Raw genomic sequence first — 17250 nt, forward strand, 5'->3', positions numbered from 1 at the left:
GGTTTCCTGATTCCCTATTTCACCTGTTGATAAGAGACTTTATTTAGCCCACATGGCTAATCAAGTACCAGTTAACAATCACTACCTCTGAATAATAAATTTAATTTAAGTTAAAAAATTAACATTCACAAGGCAAAGTAACAGAATTAATGAATCCAGTCCTACATGTTTAATATCTGACATTCAGTGTAGCCCTGATAACAGATACATGTACTTGAACATACAAACTGCTCCATAGCTGTGGGAACAGTGCAAAGTAAGTAGTGCTGAAATGCATATTTGCTGGGGCAAAGAAGTTGTGAGGATAAATTTTTTGTCGCTACCACTCGGTCTCCATTTTTCAAAACAGAAGAAACTGGCCCCTCACTATGGTAACGGCCTCTGTGCCCGACAGCCTGTTTCACATGCAAATCAGCATGCAGGATAAAATTTGGGTACAATGGATCAAGAAGAAATAGATCAAGTTTGAGATCAAACTGAAAATTAGTTTTCACAAAACAAGACAAGAAAGCAAACAAAACATCTCCAACAAAAAGACACTCTTTGGTTTCAACTGTTGTTATGGCCTGGATGCTGATTTCTACGTGTGACAGACTTTGGGTGTTCTGAAAGTGGCAGAGTCAGACAGTTACCGGTACAATCATTGAAGAATTGCTACTAATGCTGAATGATCATTTTTCTTAAACTATCCAAAGAGAGTTTGTGTCATATGGCTTAAAAGCTTGACAAATCACATGTAACATTTACTGACTTTGAAGGAATCAATTCAAAATGAAGTACTCAATATATTTGATAGACAAGTAAAAAGGAGTTCTGTATTAAATTTCACAAAACTGTTTCCACAGGCAAGTTTTATATGCCATAGCACAAATTTAAAGTGATAATAAAAACAATGCTTCTTATAAAACGTTCCCATTGCAAAACGAGCCCAAACAGCAGCTCTTGTCTAACCTAACAAAATCAAAACCTAACGAATCAAAAACTAAAGGGATTGTGAATCAGGAATGTGTACAGGCTAGCTTAGGAACAACACTTTCCTAATGGCAATACAGGAAATTCCTCGCAGTAAAGACACAGTGCTCCATGAAGAAGCATTCTGGTTGGAAACGGGAATGCTCTGACTTTTGAGACGTTCCCTAAATGTGGGCTTCTTTAGCCTCATTTTGTAGGATTTTCATCAATGCCTATTTACACTGGCCTGCTTAAAAAACACCGCTAAGTAAAACATGTTTTCTCTGATTTTATCTGTTCAAATAAATATGGAAGCATCCAAATCAAACGTATGCAGTGTCATTTGTCTTCAGAGCTCAACAGTAACTAGCTATCAAAAAAGCGCTGGTTTTCTGTTCATGCCAAGATGCGAATTCTGAACGTAGATTGTGTCATTCGGAGAAAACAGAGAAAACGAGGGGAACCCTTGCCCCGTGTTCATAGTGGATTATCCCTTGGGCGTGCCAAACAATGCATGTAGCCATTGCATTACAATGCATGTAGCCATTGTTTGGCATGAACAAGATTTTATCCATTACCAACACGGGGGGGAGGATTCACCTCATTTTCTCTGTTTTTTCTGAATGACGCAATCTACATTCAGAATTTGGCATGAACAGAAAAAAAAGCCCTTTGTAGCTTATTACAGTTGAGCTCTGAAGACAAATGACACTGAGTTCGATTTGGATACTTTCATATTTATTTGAACAGATAAAATCTGAGAAAACGTGTTTTCCTTAGAGGTGCTCTTTCAGGAAAAATATTTTCTTCTCCCCGAACCTTGCACAACCCAGCTGCATTTAGAATCAGCTGGTAACTTCAAGTTTTCCAGACAGAACAGAGACCAACAACTTGAGTACAGAGTTCCCAGATTTCCAGTTTACCGACAAAGGAACCCGTCAAATTTGCCAGGCTGCTGTTGTTGGGTATTGCTTGGCTTGGCAAGGTTGCTGGGAGAAAATTTCCACAGCCATTTAGGATTTTGGCTCTACAAGTAACACCACACATTTTCAACCCCAGCTGGCCCAGATTAAAAAAAGAGCAGTTTCACAAAGAATTTCCATACATAAAACCCTCCCCCCCCAAAAAAAAAACCCTCACCCCACAACTCCATAAAAATTGTACTTTAAAAGTTGCATAAAAACATTCTGGCCATTAATTCAATACACACACAACAAAAATGGCAGAAAAATGTACAGTGATCTGCGTTACAACACACCTCGGCTGTTATAACAATTAGTACACATTTCAAACAGTATTCAAGAAAACAAAATACTAACAAATTGCTAGTCCTGCACTGATGAGCGTCCGCGGCATATTTCCCTCTCGTCAAATTCCATTATTTACATGTTCATGAAACATTTTTACATTCAAGGTTTAGAGACACAATTCTAAGATTGGCTAGGAGAAAAATACCACTCTCATCTTAAAATTCTGTGATGTACATGTACATGTATGTTGTCTAGATTGGCTACCAATAGCCTGAATACTACTCCTACGCTAATACAGCTGTTGGGAAATTGATCTCGATAGGAATTGAACATTTCCAATGTTTAGTTTTACTCAGTGTAATAGGATCTACATTAGAGGGTTAATTAATTGGAGCTACAGTAGTTAACTACAGTTTGACCAATGTTGCCTGAATGATGGATGGTTTGGACCATCTGGTTAACCTTCTGTAACCAGGCCCTGGGGCGTGGTTGCATCACCGGTTATCAAAGGTGATTTCATTCATCAATGTGGGGAGAACAATTCACAAGAAAAGTAATTGTACGAGATATTGATGTCATTGAGCATGAAGGCTGAAAAAGATGCAGCCTACAGTTCAATAGTTCAATTGCAATTGTATAGTTCAATTGCGGTACTTTGAGTGTGATTCTATTGTGGCCCTGAATCATTGTAAAGTAATTGACAGGTGGTCAACTATAGCTTTCCCCCCGAGCTTGCCCAAAGCTGGCTCAATGTGAGTTGCATTTTAAGGAGACTCACCATCGAGTAATGAGAACCATAACTTGGGCAGTCACTCCGATCCCAAATTGTCCAACTTCAATTTAATTTTGCGGAATTTACTCATGTCTGTTATTTCAAAAATTCAAATCATCCTTTTATTTTGTCCTGACAATGTCCTTGAAGAGAAAAATTTAGGTTATCTTCATATCTGAAACAAAAAAAAATTATGAGGTATATATCGTTTCGTACCAAGCTACAATTGTACACGTACATGTGACTGAGGCCTTAAATAATGAGGTTTCAAGTTCATTTGTGAATTCGCATTGCAAAACTGGCAAAATATTACACATTCTCTTCCAGGAAATATTTATCACTATGTTGGTTTCTGAAAAAATCTTGAAAACTGTATGAGTAAAACTTTCTCCTCTACTTGGGCGACAGTTGAACCTTCGACCTTTGGCTGACTACAACTGGCATTGTGACCAATCCAAAGTTACACTCTGTGACTCAAAATTCAGTATGGTGACCTCTTACTATTGCATAGATATGCAACAGGAATGCTTCATTGGGACCTGACTGACGTGGGTAGCATGCAAGGAGAAACCCTCCTCCCTATAAATGAGCTGACGCTCACTCAAATAATGTCTCTTCACCTGGTTCCTTCAAGGGGTTTTTTAAACTTTGGTTGTTTTGGTTTGGTGCAGTTTTTTGGGGTGAGGGGGGTTTCCCAACACTGTTAAGGTTAAAGAGCCAAATCTGCCAAAATCCATCAGAGCAAGATTTCCATTAGTGGACAACCTCACATCCTCGCATAATTCGGTCAATCAAGTGGTTTGTGGGACCAGGCCGGGTCAGTTTGCCTGTTGTATGACACTGAGGCAAATTTGCTCAGATATCATGGCTGAATTTAGGAGTCCACGGGTTGGGATTTTGGCAGATTTTTAGGCAATTTACAATGGGGATAAAGACAAGTAGTCACCCAGTGTCCCACGGGACCTCTTCTGTCTCATCTGCTTGACATCCTTCACTTGGACTTATCTGTTTCGCCATTCCTGAAAAAAGAAAGAGCCCAAGAAGAATCATAGCACCGCAACCTTTGCAGAGAAGGGTTTCAAGTGACAAGTCATTGCTAATGTTGTTCACTATCTACCTACTGTGCATCCTGGGGTTCCTCTGCTGCTTTTTTGGCGGCTCGTTCCAACTTCTTGAGGCGCGGCAGGATGGCAAACTGATAGAGGAAGGGAAAGCCGACTACCACCAGGGTCGGGATGTGATACACTGCAGAGTACACCTTCAGGACAGCAAAAAATCAATAAATTAGTCAACTTCAAATATGCATATTCATGAGGTCCTGTGCACCAGTCTAGGGTTCTCTCCAATCCAGCAACATGATACCAGTAGGTTGGAATAAGGTGGCATTGAAATGAAAACCCTCCGATAACTTCTCAAGGGGTGCATGAGGCCTAGTGGTCAAGGTTTGCAACTCTTGAACAGAGGGTCAGGGGACTGAACCCAACTGCTGACCACTGGCTCCGGCCTCGGGAAAGTCACGTCACCCCTGCTCGTGTCCCCCCATCCAAGAGTACAAATGGGTACCAACATCAGCTGGGGAGCAACCTACGATGGACTGGCATCACATCCAGGGGGAATAGAAATATATTCAGTCATTTCTTGATTAGGCGACTAGAGATAAACACAGCCCTGATGATGCCGATGGTACGGCACAGACTTACATGTAAAGCAGTAGCACAGAACATTGACGAATATAGAAGTTTGCAGCAAAACTGTAATTATTGAACATGGGGCTTGATGACGTTCAAGTGTGGCAAATGCAGATCAGTTCAAACAATTTCTTCGCATGGACACAACCAGAACTTACAAAATAAGTCTTGAAGCTGCATTTTGGAAATTTCATTTTCATGTAACGAGAATAAGCAATTTATGGGTGACAAAATGTTAGAATTTTGTTTTGTAAGATTGCACAATTCCTCTGCAGACCTTTAACTGAAAAGGGGCTCCCGGGGCTTTTTTGTGAAGTTCAATCACACTTGATGTTCACAGGTAAGCGTTCTTTATCAACAGCAACGTTATGTCTTTTCATCACTGACGAGGGCCCAATTATGAAGATGCACGTAGTCTGTGAGAATGTTCTATGCACGCAAACAGCAAACAGATACGGCTTCAGGTGGAATTCTTGTAAAAAGCAAAGTGGATTTGTCTGTCAACTTACCAGGCGGATCCTTCGCCAGCGTAGGAGGACAAAGCTGACAAGGGGATAGCCAACGAACAAGGAGACGTTGAACTTGAGGTACGCGAAGATGGGGAACTTGAGGGCGGGATTGTTGACGAGCTTGGCGAGTGGGGGGTATCTCTTGACGGCATCTTGCACCTACAAAAACAAAAATTCCGTTCATTTTGGATGAAATTCTGCATGATGATGTATCAGTTCCATCCCCTGCAAGAGCGTACATTGTAAGGTTTCAGGCTGAGCTGGTTTGGAGTGGAGTTCTGTGCTAGAGTCCCTTGAGATCAGTGCTTGAGGTGTACTTGAGTGGTCAGTAAAATAAAATAAGAGATTCTAAGCTTAGCAGGAATGTTCAGGTGCATTTTGACGGCCTTTACACATTAGATGTGAAAATCTCACAGCAAAACAACAAATTGACCATAAACAGTTTACAAACATAGCACGCTTTGAGGATAAATAGTCCTGTTTAGCTCCTCGAGATACCCGAAGTTGACAGACTAGTTCCCAAGACAAAAATCAAGCTGAAGGATAGATTTTTGTTTCACTGGACCTCAGACATAATTCACTTCATTCAGTTGACATTAAAATGTTGGGAACAAGGAAAGGCAGCATACATGTACATATTCACGTCCGTGTGGTACTGTGTGTTGATTGTGTAGTGAGCACACAGTATAGCTAGGGCAATGTTATGAGCATACTTCATCCGTGCCCAAGGTTCCGCCCCATCAGTATGCTAGCATATTTGACTTGAGGGGGGATCCACGCATGCGCGCCTGGCAAACAGGAACAACAGAGACTGGCACGTGATGATGAATGGACCAGCAGGAGTTTGGCTCTCAATCATGAATATGTATGAGGTATGCCAATTGTGACCCGCTCTGCAAAAAAGGGTAATAAGTAGTGCAATTCCAAAATATATTATGGCCTGTTCTATTTGGAGAGGGCAAAATGTCTTCAAAAATGTGATTTTGTGTTTCTTCCTCTGTTAGCTTGTATAACATTTATGTTTTCAGAATTTGTGACAACAAACATGGATACTGATGAAAAAAGATGAAAAATTGATCATTCAGTAGGAAATCCTGCATAGCATTGTGTTTCCAAGTGCTACACTTTCTGAGCTTTTTCTCGAAAAGTGCTTTTATTGAATCCGAAAATGTGGATATACAATGTGGAATGCAGTGCACTACAGGGGTCATTCTTCAATCAAATTGTAGCTTTTGATGTACTCAATCCAGCCATAGCAAAAACTGATCACCCGAATCTGACAACTTATTACCCATTTTTCTAGAGCCGGTCCCAATTACAGATGACAAAATGGCTGTGAACATTCTACATGTACGTATTTAACCACTGTTTGCATGTGAAATCTCTCAATTGATGCATTGGGGCAATTTTAGAAAAAAGTCTACAACTCCGGGCATGCTTACAAATGCCTCTGTGGTCGTGACAAAGATCTCCAGGCCAAAGCATATATAGTAGCCGATGTACATGCCGTGCCAGACGGCGAGAAACATGACAGCCGCCGTCTGGGAAATGTAGCGGTTGTTGAGAAACTTCAGCCTCTTGAAGACATACCTAGTGGAAAGAGCATTAACAGAAAAGTATCGGACGGACGCTGTGTTTGAGGATTGTGTGTTAACTTGACATGAATTCCAACCTGGAGTCATTTAACCAAATGGTAAGCCATTGTTTGGAGTGGATCACTTCTGAATGGACTTGCACCCCAAGTTTTTAGAATCCATGCAAAGCTCTTACGAACAGCATTAATCGCATACACAGACCTAAATCTTCAGTATAATATTTTTGAAGGAATCAAGCATTTTCAAATGTAGTTAACTGAAGCCACAATCCTTAAACAATCGATTACAAATTGTCCACTATGTAGTCAAAAAACTTATTATGGACTAATCCGAATAGACGCCATAATAGCGGGAGTGCTGCACTCGCACGCACAGTCTTCAGTTTGACGCGGCCGTACATTAGGCAAATCGCAACACTCCACTGGTCGCTGAGGCACAGTTATGGCTTCTAATTCTCGTTGTCAAATTACACTATAGGACTTTAAATTCAAGGGGACAGGTATCACATAAGGGATGTGAACCCAAAACCATCACAATGGAATTTAGACAATTGAACCCTTGCCAGATCCATGGCAAAAAAAGTCATATCACTAAGTAAAACCTCCAGCCTGAAGACCGCTGAACCCTTACCACATCCATGGCAAAAATGTCACATTACCAAGTAAAACCTCCAGCCTGAAGACCGCTAAACCCTTGCCACATCCACGGCAAAAATGTCACATTACCAAGTAAAACCTCCAGCTTGAAGACCGCTGAACCCTTGCCACATCCACGGCAAAAATGTCACATTACCAAGTAAAACCTCCAGCCTGAAGACCGCTGAACCCTTGCCACATCCACGGCAAAAATGTCACATTACCAAGTAAAACCTCCAGCCTGAAGACCGCTGAACCCTTGCCACATCCACGGCAAAAATGTCACATTACCAAGTAAAACCTCCAGCCTGACAACTGCTGAACCCTTACCACATCCATGGCAAAAAAGTCACATTACCAAAGTAAAACCTCCAGCCTGACAACTGCTGAACCCTTACCACATCCATGGCAAAAAAGTCACATTACCAAAGTAAAACCTCCAGCCTGACAACTGCTGAACCCTTACCACATCCATGGCAAAAAAGTCACATTACCAAAGTAAAACCTCCAGCCTGACAACTGCTGAACCCTTACCACATCCATGGCAAAAAAGTCACATTACCACCAAAGTAAAACCTCCAGCCTGAAGACCGCTGAACCCTTACCACATCCACGGCAAAAATGTCACATTACCAAGTAAAACCTCCAGCCTGACAACTGCTGAACCCTTACCACATCCACGGCAAAAATGTCACATTACCAAGTAAAACCTCCAGCCTGACAACTGCTGAACCCTTACCACATCCAGGGTAAAAATGTCACATTACCAAGTAAAACCTCCAGCCTGAAGACTGCTAAACCCTTGCCACATCCACGGCAAAAATGTCACATTACCAAGTAAAACCTCCAGCCTGACAACTGCTGAACCCTTACCACATCCAGGGTAAAAATGTCACATTACCAAGTAAAACCTCCAGCCTGAAGACTGCTAAACCCTTGCCACATCCACGGCAAAAATGTCACATTACCAAGTAAAACCTCCAGCCTGAAGACTGCTGAACCCTTGCCATATCTACGGCAAAAATGTCACATTACAAAGTAAAACCTCTAGCCTGAAGACTGCTGAACCCTTGCCATATCTACGGCAAAAATGTCACATTACAAAGTAAAATCTCCAGCCTGAAGACTGCTGAACCCTTGCCACATCCATGGCAAAGAAAATCACACTACCAAGTACAATCTCCAGCCTGAAGAACCGAAAAACAAGGCTCAGCTCTCAGAAATGTACATCAACCTGCAAACTTCCTCATCACAAAACAAAGAAAAGGTTAGGCAGCAAGACTGGAGAGATACCTTTACAAGAGTTTAGGCATTATACGGACATGTTACACTACAGTAGTGGAGTTGGAACCCTAGACACTTGGACCGATGGTCCAGATGAATCCCAACTTACCTTGACACCCAAGTGTTGGTGGTGAGGTTGAACGACCTGATATACTCTGCCGTGTGCGTGGACGTCTCAAGCTTCCATGGCTTGACGCTGGCACAGGCATCCCACACTGCATTGCCCTTCTCGTCCTTTCCATTGTAAGCCAGGCCACTCATGATGCAGGCCCCCTCCTTGACATAAAAAGAAAACCTTTTGTTCCGGAGGTTTGATTTTTCACTTCCTCCAGCAAAAATTTTGTGCTGTCTCCTCATAGTTGAAAGACGTGTCGAAAATCAGTTTCACAAAATTTAAATAAACACATCAAACTCACTTTAATTTGGCTTCTGGTCAAATGTACATTAAGTTTAATAATAATAATTTATTCATTTATAAAGTGCAAATTTCATATAGATGTGTTCAAATGCACTGTACAATGAAGACATTAAGCATGGAACAATGAATACATTTAAATATGGTTGAGCCAATGGCATACAAGGGCGCCTAGGGCAGCCGCCAAACGACCCACATTCGCTGACATCAGTAAAGGGGAGACTGTAAGAAGCAGTTACAGTTTTAGAGGTGGAAGGAAAACCCCAAAGGAATAGTCTGGGAAAAACCCACGGAGTCAGGAAAGGACTGAAAACTCAATCCATGTGTGGACCGGGCCAGGAATCGAACCCGGACCGCAGAGGTGGAAGGCGAGGAAAGAATTTCCTTGCCAACTCGTCTCCCCAAGTTTAGCAAGTGGACTTAATTGTGCAAGACTAACGGTGTTATTGTCATGTAACATTAAGGATTTCTTTCATCTTACCACAATCAGGAATACCGTGCAGTACTTGAAAAAGACGATTTTGCCCCAGATTGCAACTGCAAACATTTTGTAAGGAAGCGACGAATTCTGAAAAAGCAATGATGAGAATTGATTGAGAGAATACCAAACAGATACAAGGTCACTGCTAAACAAGCCGGTGCCAGCCAGCCAGGATTCCAAATTATCAGCCCCCACAAATTTGGCAACATTACAGGGTGATGTTCAAGTATTTAAAGAGAAGAGAGGCTAAGAAATATGGTACTGTCCTACTTCTGTCTTTCGAAACATTTTCCCAGTCAGAAATCATCACGTACATACACGGGTGTGTACACGTCTGTAGAGTAAAATCTCAATGAGACAAACCTCAGTGGAATGGATGAAAAAAATCTGAATTAACCGAATTTCGAGCTAACGAAAGTTCCTGAAATAAGGTGTGGCATGCACTGTATACGTGTACATGATTGATCAAACCAATTCACTAGCAACTGGCAATGTTTTGTGGTCGTTTCCTTCATTTAATTCATTATAACAGTACATCGTTTTGATCAAACCAATTCACTGGCAACTGGCAATGTGGTCGTTTCCTTCATTTAATTCATTATAACGGTACATAGTTTTGCTCACAAATCATTGTTTTACCAAAAGTTTATGTTGTCACCTGAATGTTTCTTTTCAATTGATCAAATCAACAATAAACCCCCAAAACGTTAAACCTTTGGGCAGCAAATCTGTGGTACTGTTTAGTGTACCGTGCTAAAAGAGCAATGCGCACGGCATACTTCGGTTTTGCTTTCAATTAATGGGGTTTTCCTACGTGTAGTCACATGACCTGTCCTTTTGCAGTGACGTTGAGCCCAGCAGAGTCAGAGATTGGACTGCCTGTGCAGAAGTTACACTCGGGTATATGGTGGCAATCAGGCTAGCCTGAAAGCCAGGACAACTGCAGTTACTTGTTAGGTTTGGTTTGGGGACAGACCATGCTTTATGTACAGTCATCCCAGTGTGGAAAGACGAAGCATGCTTAGCAGTGACGACTCGAAATTCTACGACAAGCAGATGTAGAGGGGAGGGCCTGTGGAGTTTGTGGGTTATTAAGATTTCATTCTATTTGGTTGGCCCAACAACCACCATCATTCAATTTTGTCTGATACTACCTGTCTGCATGCCACAAGACAAGTGGACAAATGCAGCACACCATCATCCATCTAAATCTGCAATCGTCATTTTCAAATTGAAAGTACCTGCTTTGGTCACTGTGACCTTTGACCTTTGTCACTGTGAAAGTGTGGCTGTACCTGCCAGGAAGGGTCGGTTTCAATCTTGTGAGAGTGGGGCACTGTGACTGTTCAAGGAGAAAAAGGAACTCACGGCAAACTCTTCCGACAGCAAGAACTCGTTAGAGTAGATGGGTGCCAGCACACACTCCAGAAGGGCGTACAGCGCCGCTGCCCCAAGCCGGTTGAACGCAGGCATGACGCAGTCGGGCAGGCGCCCCTCGTCGTTGTCCAGGAGTTTTTCTGCGGTGAAGTCAAGGTACCGGCGCATGGGGAACTGGGGGCCAGCGAAGAAACCCCCCGGGAAGTAGGTGTGGCCACACATTTCCAGCAGTGTGGGCGTGGTCTTGATGTTTAACTCCTTCTGCTCAGCACTGAGCTTGCTCTGTAAAAGGGAAGGCAACTCCTTTTACCGAGGGTATTTGCCCTTATTAGTAATATAAAATTATTTACAAACACTGTATACTCAATGTGTAATGGCTTGTGAACAAAAAATCATGGGATTACATGGGTGGGCTTGATCCCACGACCTCCTGCCTACTAATGCAGATGTCTTACTAGTCAATCACCGAACTTGCCGGCATCCGGCAAGCAAACATTTGTTGGGGAGGTGGAAACTTTCATATTGGGTGTTTTGCCTGAATCACGTTCCCTGAATGAAATGAGCCCCTTACCTTGTGTTTAATTTATTTTGGCCGGCTTGTGAATACAATCAGTTTGGTAAAATGAGAGGAAAATTGACCCGAGCAGGATTTCAACACGTAACGTCCACACATTTGAGGTCAGAAAATCAAAGAACCACTGTTCTGTGAGTAGCGTGAACAATGTCCTCCAGAAATACACAGAGCGGGAGTTCACAGTCGCTGTTTTCTCATTTGAAATCGCACTTGCCTCGTCCCTGTGGCCGTCGTAGAGGTCAAAGGCTGTGCCGATCATCCTCAGGGTCAAGATGCAGTGGGGCGTGGTCCAGTTGACGTCGTAGCCATCGGTGGACACCACGATGTAGGCGATCAGCAGATAACCCTGAACAGTATTAGAAAGGTGGGTGAAAGCCGACAGACAACATGGAGTGTAAACCAATCTTGCCGCGAAGCCATGCACCAGAGTTTCTGTTAAAGAAACTTTCAGTGAAGGTCTAAAGCAGCAAGCGACGTGACTCCAAACTTAGGCCAGGTCTGAAATACCAGTAGCAGGGTTCCAGCTGGAAAACTTCAATTAATAGCCAAAGTTGTAGCCAAATGTTTGATTTTATAGCCATCCTACAAATTTACGAGCCAACATCATGTATTTTTGTAGCCAATTTGTTTGACAATAAAGATAAACAAAAGACACATCATTCACTCTGATTCTTTTCAGTTTGTGTGAACTGCTTTCAAATGGATCAATTATAAACAGAGTGACATTTAATGAAAACTACATCCTGTATGTCTCATATTTAAAATTTTTTGAAACACTTTTGCTTCAAGTACGTGCAAAACAACCTCAAAATAAACTCATGAACACAGAAAATACATACATAAATAAGAGATCAAGTTCTGTGAATTAACCTCCAGAAAACCTCTTGCAACATCGATGTTTTTTTCCTGACCTGCAGCTTTCGGGTTGCATGCGATATGCGTGTGCCGCTGATGTAAAGTAATCGACCGGAATGTACAGTACATGTATAGACTGGTTCTGGTTGCTTCATTTCCATCACGCATTCTTTTGCATGTGGGTAGCGCGGCGGGAACCAGAGCAGCTTTGTTTAATGCAGTGAGCTTTGCGCACGTGTTTTCACCACTGCCACAGCGAACGTCAAAGGGAACTGTTCGTGAAAGTTGGAAATTAACAGTATTAATGTTACGAGTATTATTTATACCACTATGACATTTCAGAGACGAACAAGTGGTAAGGTTTGTCTAAATTTGCAAAGCTGGAACCCTGCAGTAGGCATCTAGAGTTAAGGCTATGCCTATTGTCAGCATGTCCCACATATTTCCAGTGGGAGAAGACCTAACTTCAGTTGCAGACTACAGACTCGGATGCAGCCTAACATCTTACTTTCTCTTACACAAGGGAGCAAAAGTTACCAAGTCCACGCCACCACTGGGGTCCAGTCCTTTCCTGAGCCCCCAAGTGTATGGTGGTATTGCAGAAATTAAGCACACACAGCATTTACCAGTAGCATGAGGAATATGACCAGTTGGGAACAATCAGTGGATAATTAATTGATTGCTAGTTAGCACAAAGATCTATCAGACTTGATCTTGGGACTCGGGAAAAGATGGACCAAACTTCGAACTGGTGCAGTTAGTTTTTAGCAATTTCTTTGCAGCAGAAGAATCTGAATTGTTGAGCAAGTCATTTTTAGACTTGGAAAATCAACCCAAAACAACTCTATCCCACCCCCCAACCTAAAAATTGACTGTAGTGGCTACATCTGAATGCATCTGTGACCAAGGCAGTGTCTGAATGAGGTATTTGAGGCCATTTGGTCTCAGTTTTTCAGCTGCCACCCTGCAGTGACAAGCCATAGCCATAGGCAACAATTCCCTTTTGGACACGACCCAACTCACCATGTTGAAGGCAAAAGACAGAGCTACGGAGAACTGGCTTCCTCCTACAGTAACCAGCAGGATGTAGTTGACCAGCAGGGAGATCATCGAATGGACGATGTCATAGCCTGCAAAAGCCAATTTTGATATTCCATATTGATTGAATCAACTTAGTTTAAAATAATCAGTGTAGCAGGTTGAACAACAGCAAACATATTTTTCCAACACCCATGGCTGGTTTGGTAGTAATGCAAATGGTTACGGGAGAAAATGTGAGTGTAAGTACTTATAAATCTGAGCCCAACAGTGCTAGTGTTGTAACGAGCCAGTGAATTATTTTGTGATGCAAGCCATCAACGGCCTCGTGGCGTGTACGTGTAAGACAAAGGAGTGGTGCATTATTCAGTGTTCAACTTGTGCTCATGGAATAACCAAGGGTTCACTGTGAACAAATATAAACCAAATGGTGAGAAGTGACACCGACGAGGGCATATAAACTGGAAGGTCTGTCTTCCAAAAAAAATTACCAAAGTTAAGAGATGCCAGCGTGAGGCCGCACAGAGTGAAGTAGACATGCTTGATGGTTTGTGCCTGGCCATGCAAGTAGGTCCTTGACACATAGCACAAGGGATAACCTAGAAGGAAACAGATTCCACTGAGAATATTACTCAAGCTCTAGTCCACAGATCTCAGATTTTCAATACTGTGTACAAGAAGAATTCTACACCTTCAGACAGTGCAGAAATACTGCACAGTTCACAAACTTCCATTGAACCTGTTCAACCTGTGACATGCCCTTTGCTGCTGTATAAGTCAGCAAGTCCATTAAGTCAAGGGCCCAATTTCACCGCACTGCTAAGCACACAATTTTATGCTAATTGAGGCTCTGCATATTTCACGGAGATCGTAAGCAGTAGGCATGGCAAAAGGCAAGCTTACCCGGGAGGAAGAATTTGCTACATGCCGTGACAAAATGGTGGAAATATCTATGCGCGCCCGACTGTAAGCACAACCACGCCTAGCACCACCATGAAATGTTACTTACAGTTGGAAAACTGACAATGTTATGCAATAGCTAGCACAACTTTCCTGCAACATGTTTATAAGCAGTGCACTGCAGTGCTATGAAATTGAGCCCAGCTGACCAGGTTAACAATGTGCATTTATGTTGCTCTATCAGAGCCTTGATGAAGCACGGTCTACACTTGTGTACTGGTACATGCATATCAGTCAACAATGTCAGAAAATATCTGACACCTGCATGTACATGTACATGTACACACAAGTGTGTATTTGCCTGCAACTGGGGACCCCCTATTGTTCCTCTTTTGTTTGTACTTTAACTTTTTTACAAGACCACCCATATGTTTTGTACACAGTTGTCAATCGGGGACCCTCTGTCAATCGGGGACCTTATTGTCCTCTATTGTTCAAGGTCCCCAACTGAATGCAGAAACAAACTCATGTACACAAAAGTTTTTGTTTCCACACAATCTTTCCAAATTGTTACTAAAAAACTGGTCAGGAAACAAAGATGCAATCAATGCAATCACACAAGGAAAGCTCCACTGATCCCAAGCAACTGTGGTAACAGCAAATTGGACCAAAAATAAAGGAATCTTTTTTGGTGGAAAATGGGCAGGGTAATCTCAACCATATCCGAAGTTGATTTAGCTTTGTGTTTGTAGATGTGTAGGTCTAGAGTGATCGAATCCTGCCTCAAAATGGAAGTCAAATCACAAAATGAAACAGTTTCCCTCTGCTAAAATTGGAATGGCATGGATGGGATGGGAACCACTCAGTAGCTCTGGAGTACATGACTGAAGTCGCTCAGTGACATAAGTTGGTAAGCGCATTGGAAACTATCTAACTTGGCAAACTATAAAACGAAAGTTTCTGGGTGTTAAGAATTATTATTCTTTATCGACCATCACAATAACAGAACATAACAAAATGGAACAAAATGCACAATTAACAAATCCGCCCCCCCAAAAGTAAGCAGTAGCAGGGACAAACGACCAATGGAGAAGGTTATTAAGATTAGTCTGAAGATGACCCTTGTCCACTTGTGACCAGATACATGTAAGCTGCAAAAGCTTACCTGTCTACGAGTATCTATCATGTCTTTGGATGTGTTTTCCTGTCCTAATTGACCAGCGTACAGAGTCAAAGGTCACCTAGTGCTCACTAGTGGTCATTCGCAAAATAACTTTTCTCACCCCCGTGATGATTCAATCAATCTCAAATTAGGGTGGTTACATCTTTGCAGGAAACACCATGTGGGTGGTTAACAAAATTTGGCCGATGGTCACCTAATGGTCAGTGGGGGTCATTTTTTTCAAAACATTCTTCTGCTGGTTGTCCAAATGTAAAACTTGATCGTTTTCATCTCTGCAGCAAGCCTTATGTACGGTTAAAAAAGAATTCGCCCAGTGGTCACATGGTGGTCCATGGAGGTCACTCAATTTTGATCAAACATTATTAACGCAGGCCTACTAAATTATTCAGCCGAGAGCCATGATGTACGTGTACACTGTACGTAGCCCCAATGTACATTTTGTACCGTGCACACAGCAACACACATTACGCTAACCAGCCACTGGTCCACGTGCGTTGCCCCATCCCATACGCGTACATGTACTAGTGCACTACTATTTATAGACCGATTCCCTGACACTATTCCGGCGGTGTCCCCGACAAAATCACATGTGCAGCGACTGAAAAATTGAATCTGGTCTCTACCTCTAATATGTAGAGAATTCTGTGCAAAGTCCGTTCCCCGGCCCAGACTACATACGATTAACATATATATGCAGGAGCAATGACAATGTTTATGCCGGACTTGCCAGTAGTCACCAAGTGACAGTGTGCACCTTTAACATTTCCAAAAGCTATTCGCGGCTGATGTATCCGTGCTTCCTGACTCACATTAGCTTTAGTTTGGTTTGCATCCGATTCGTAAGAGACTTCATCACAAAGGCGGGAGCGCCAAGATTTGCGGCTCCCATTGGACGATCACTGAAGTTGCGCATTAACTTCTTGTTCCATGGTTCCACGTAAACGGTGATCAGTGCATCATCACTGCATGTAACTCTGTGTGCAGTGGGCATCAGGCATGGTTTAAACCATGTAAACTGACGAACCGGATAAACCTTACAGTTCTGGAAGTAGTCGTTTGTAGTAGCTTAAATAATGCGTAGCTGTGTGCATGTCCATGGCTGGTTCTCGACCCTCAGCCAAAAACCACTGACGCGCTAGCATAGCATGCGCGACTGTGAGCTAAGCTAGCTGCACGGCAGCTAGCAAGGCCATGGCTAGGCTAACGTGAAGTGCAAGAGACATTTAAAGTGTCCACTTAATAATAGTGACTTACATGACAGTAGCGTCAACAGAAAAAGAAAGCTGGGTGCATCAAGACCAATCAGTCCTGCAACCGCAGACAAAGTACCAGGATTTGCCTCAGTTCCGACCGTTTCAGAAGGCATTTTAGCCCAAATTAGTCTGTTCTAATCTAACTTCTTTTAATATACGGGTATAATAAGCAGGTAAGTAGCATATATAGTTCGTAATTGGCACTAGCACTGCAGTACTGTGGATGGTATGACCTCAGTTGGCATCTGACCCGTTGAAGGAAGGGATTGTCCATATTCAGAATAGGGTTATTTTTGCAATATTACTTTTTTATGAAGGTTGTTGCAACTTGCAATTTCTTTTTAGACCTATCTTCCTACTTTTAATCAAACTATAAAGTTAATAAAATAAACAAAATTAGCCGTCTCTTTGTTGAATCTGAAAAGTACAAATTATTGTTAACAGCAATCCCGATCCGGGAAGAATGGTACAGTCACGAACGTCGAAAGTG

General features: G+C 42.3%; 1 protein-coding gene across 2 annotated transcripts; it reads right to left on the reverse strand.

Moving 5' to 3' along the window:
- Positions 1 to 2: 2 nt before the first annotated feature.
- Positions 3 to 17005, reverse strand: LOC110986527 (lysophospholipid acyltransferase 5-like). Of its 2 annotated transcripts, none has more exons than XM_087147389.1 (11): positions 16762 to 17005; positions 13916 to 14023; positions 13410 to 13516; positions 11746 to 11877; positions 10949 to 11239; positions 9581 to 9667; positions 8794 to 8960; positions 6613 to 6760; positions 5171 to 5329; positions 4095 to 4231; positions 3 to 3992 (listed from the first exon to the last, which is right to left on the reverse strand). In XM_087147389.1, the coding sequence occupies exons 1-11, from the start codon at positions 16871 to 16873 to the stop codon at positions 3965 to 3967; spliced, it is 1476 nt and encodes a 491-aa protein (XP_087003515.1). In that variant the 5' UTR covers positions 16874 to 17005; the 3' UTR covers positions 3 to 3964. The 2 variants fall into 2 exon arrangements, with proteins under 2 accessions (XP_087003515.1, XP_087003516.1); XM_087147390.1 differs by having other exon boundaries at positions 4091 to 4231.
- Between the last annotated feature and the right edge of the window lie 245 nt (positions 17006 to 17250).

This window comes from Acanthaster planci, linkage group LG16 (genome assembly GCF_054643075.1).
Source record: "Acanthaster planci isolate LZ-2023a linkage group LG16, COTS_SCS, whole genome shotgun sequence".
Classification (NCBI taxonomy): domain Eukaryota; kingdom Metazoa; phylum Echinodermata; class Asteroidea; order Valvatida; family Acanthasteridae; genus Acanthaster; species Acanthaster planci.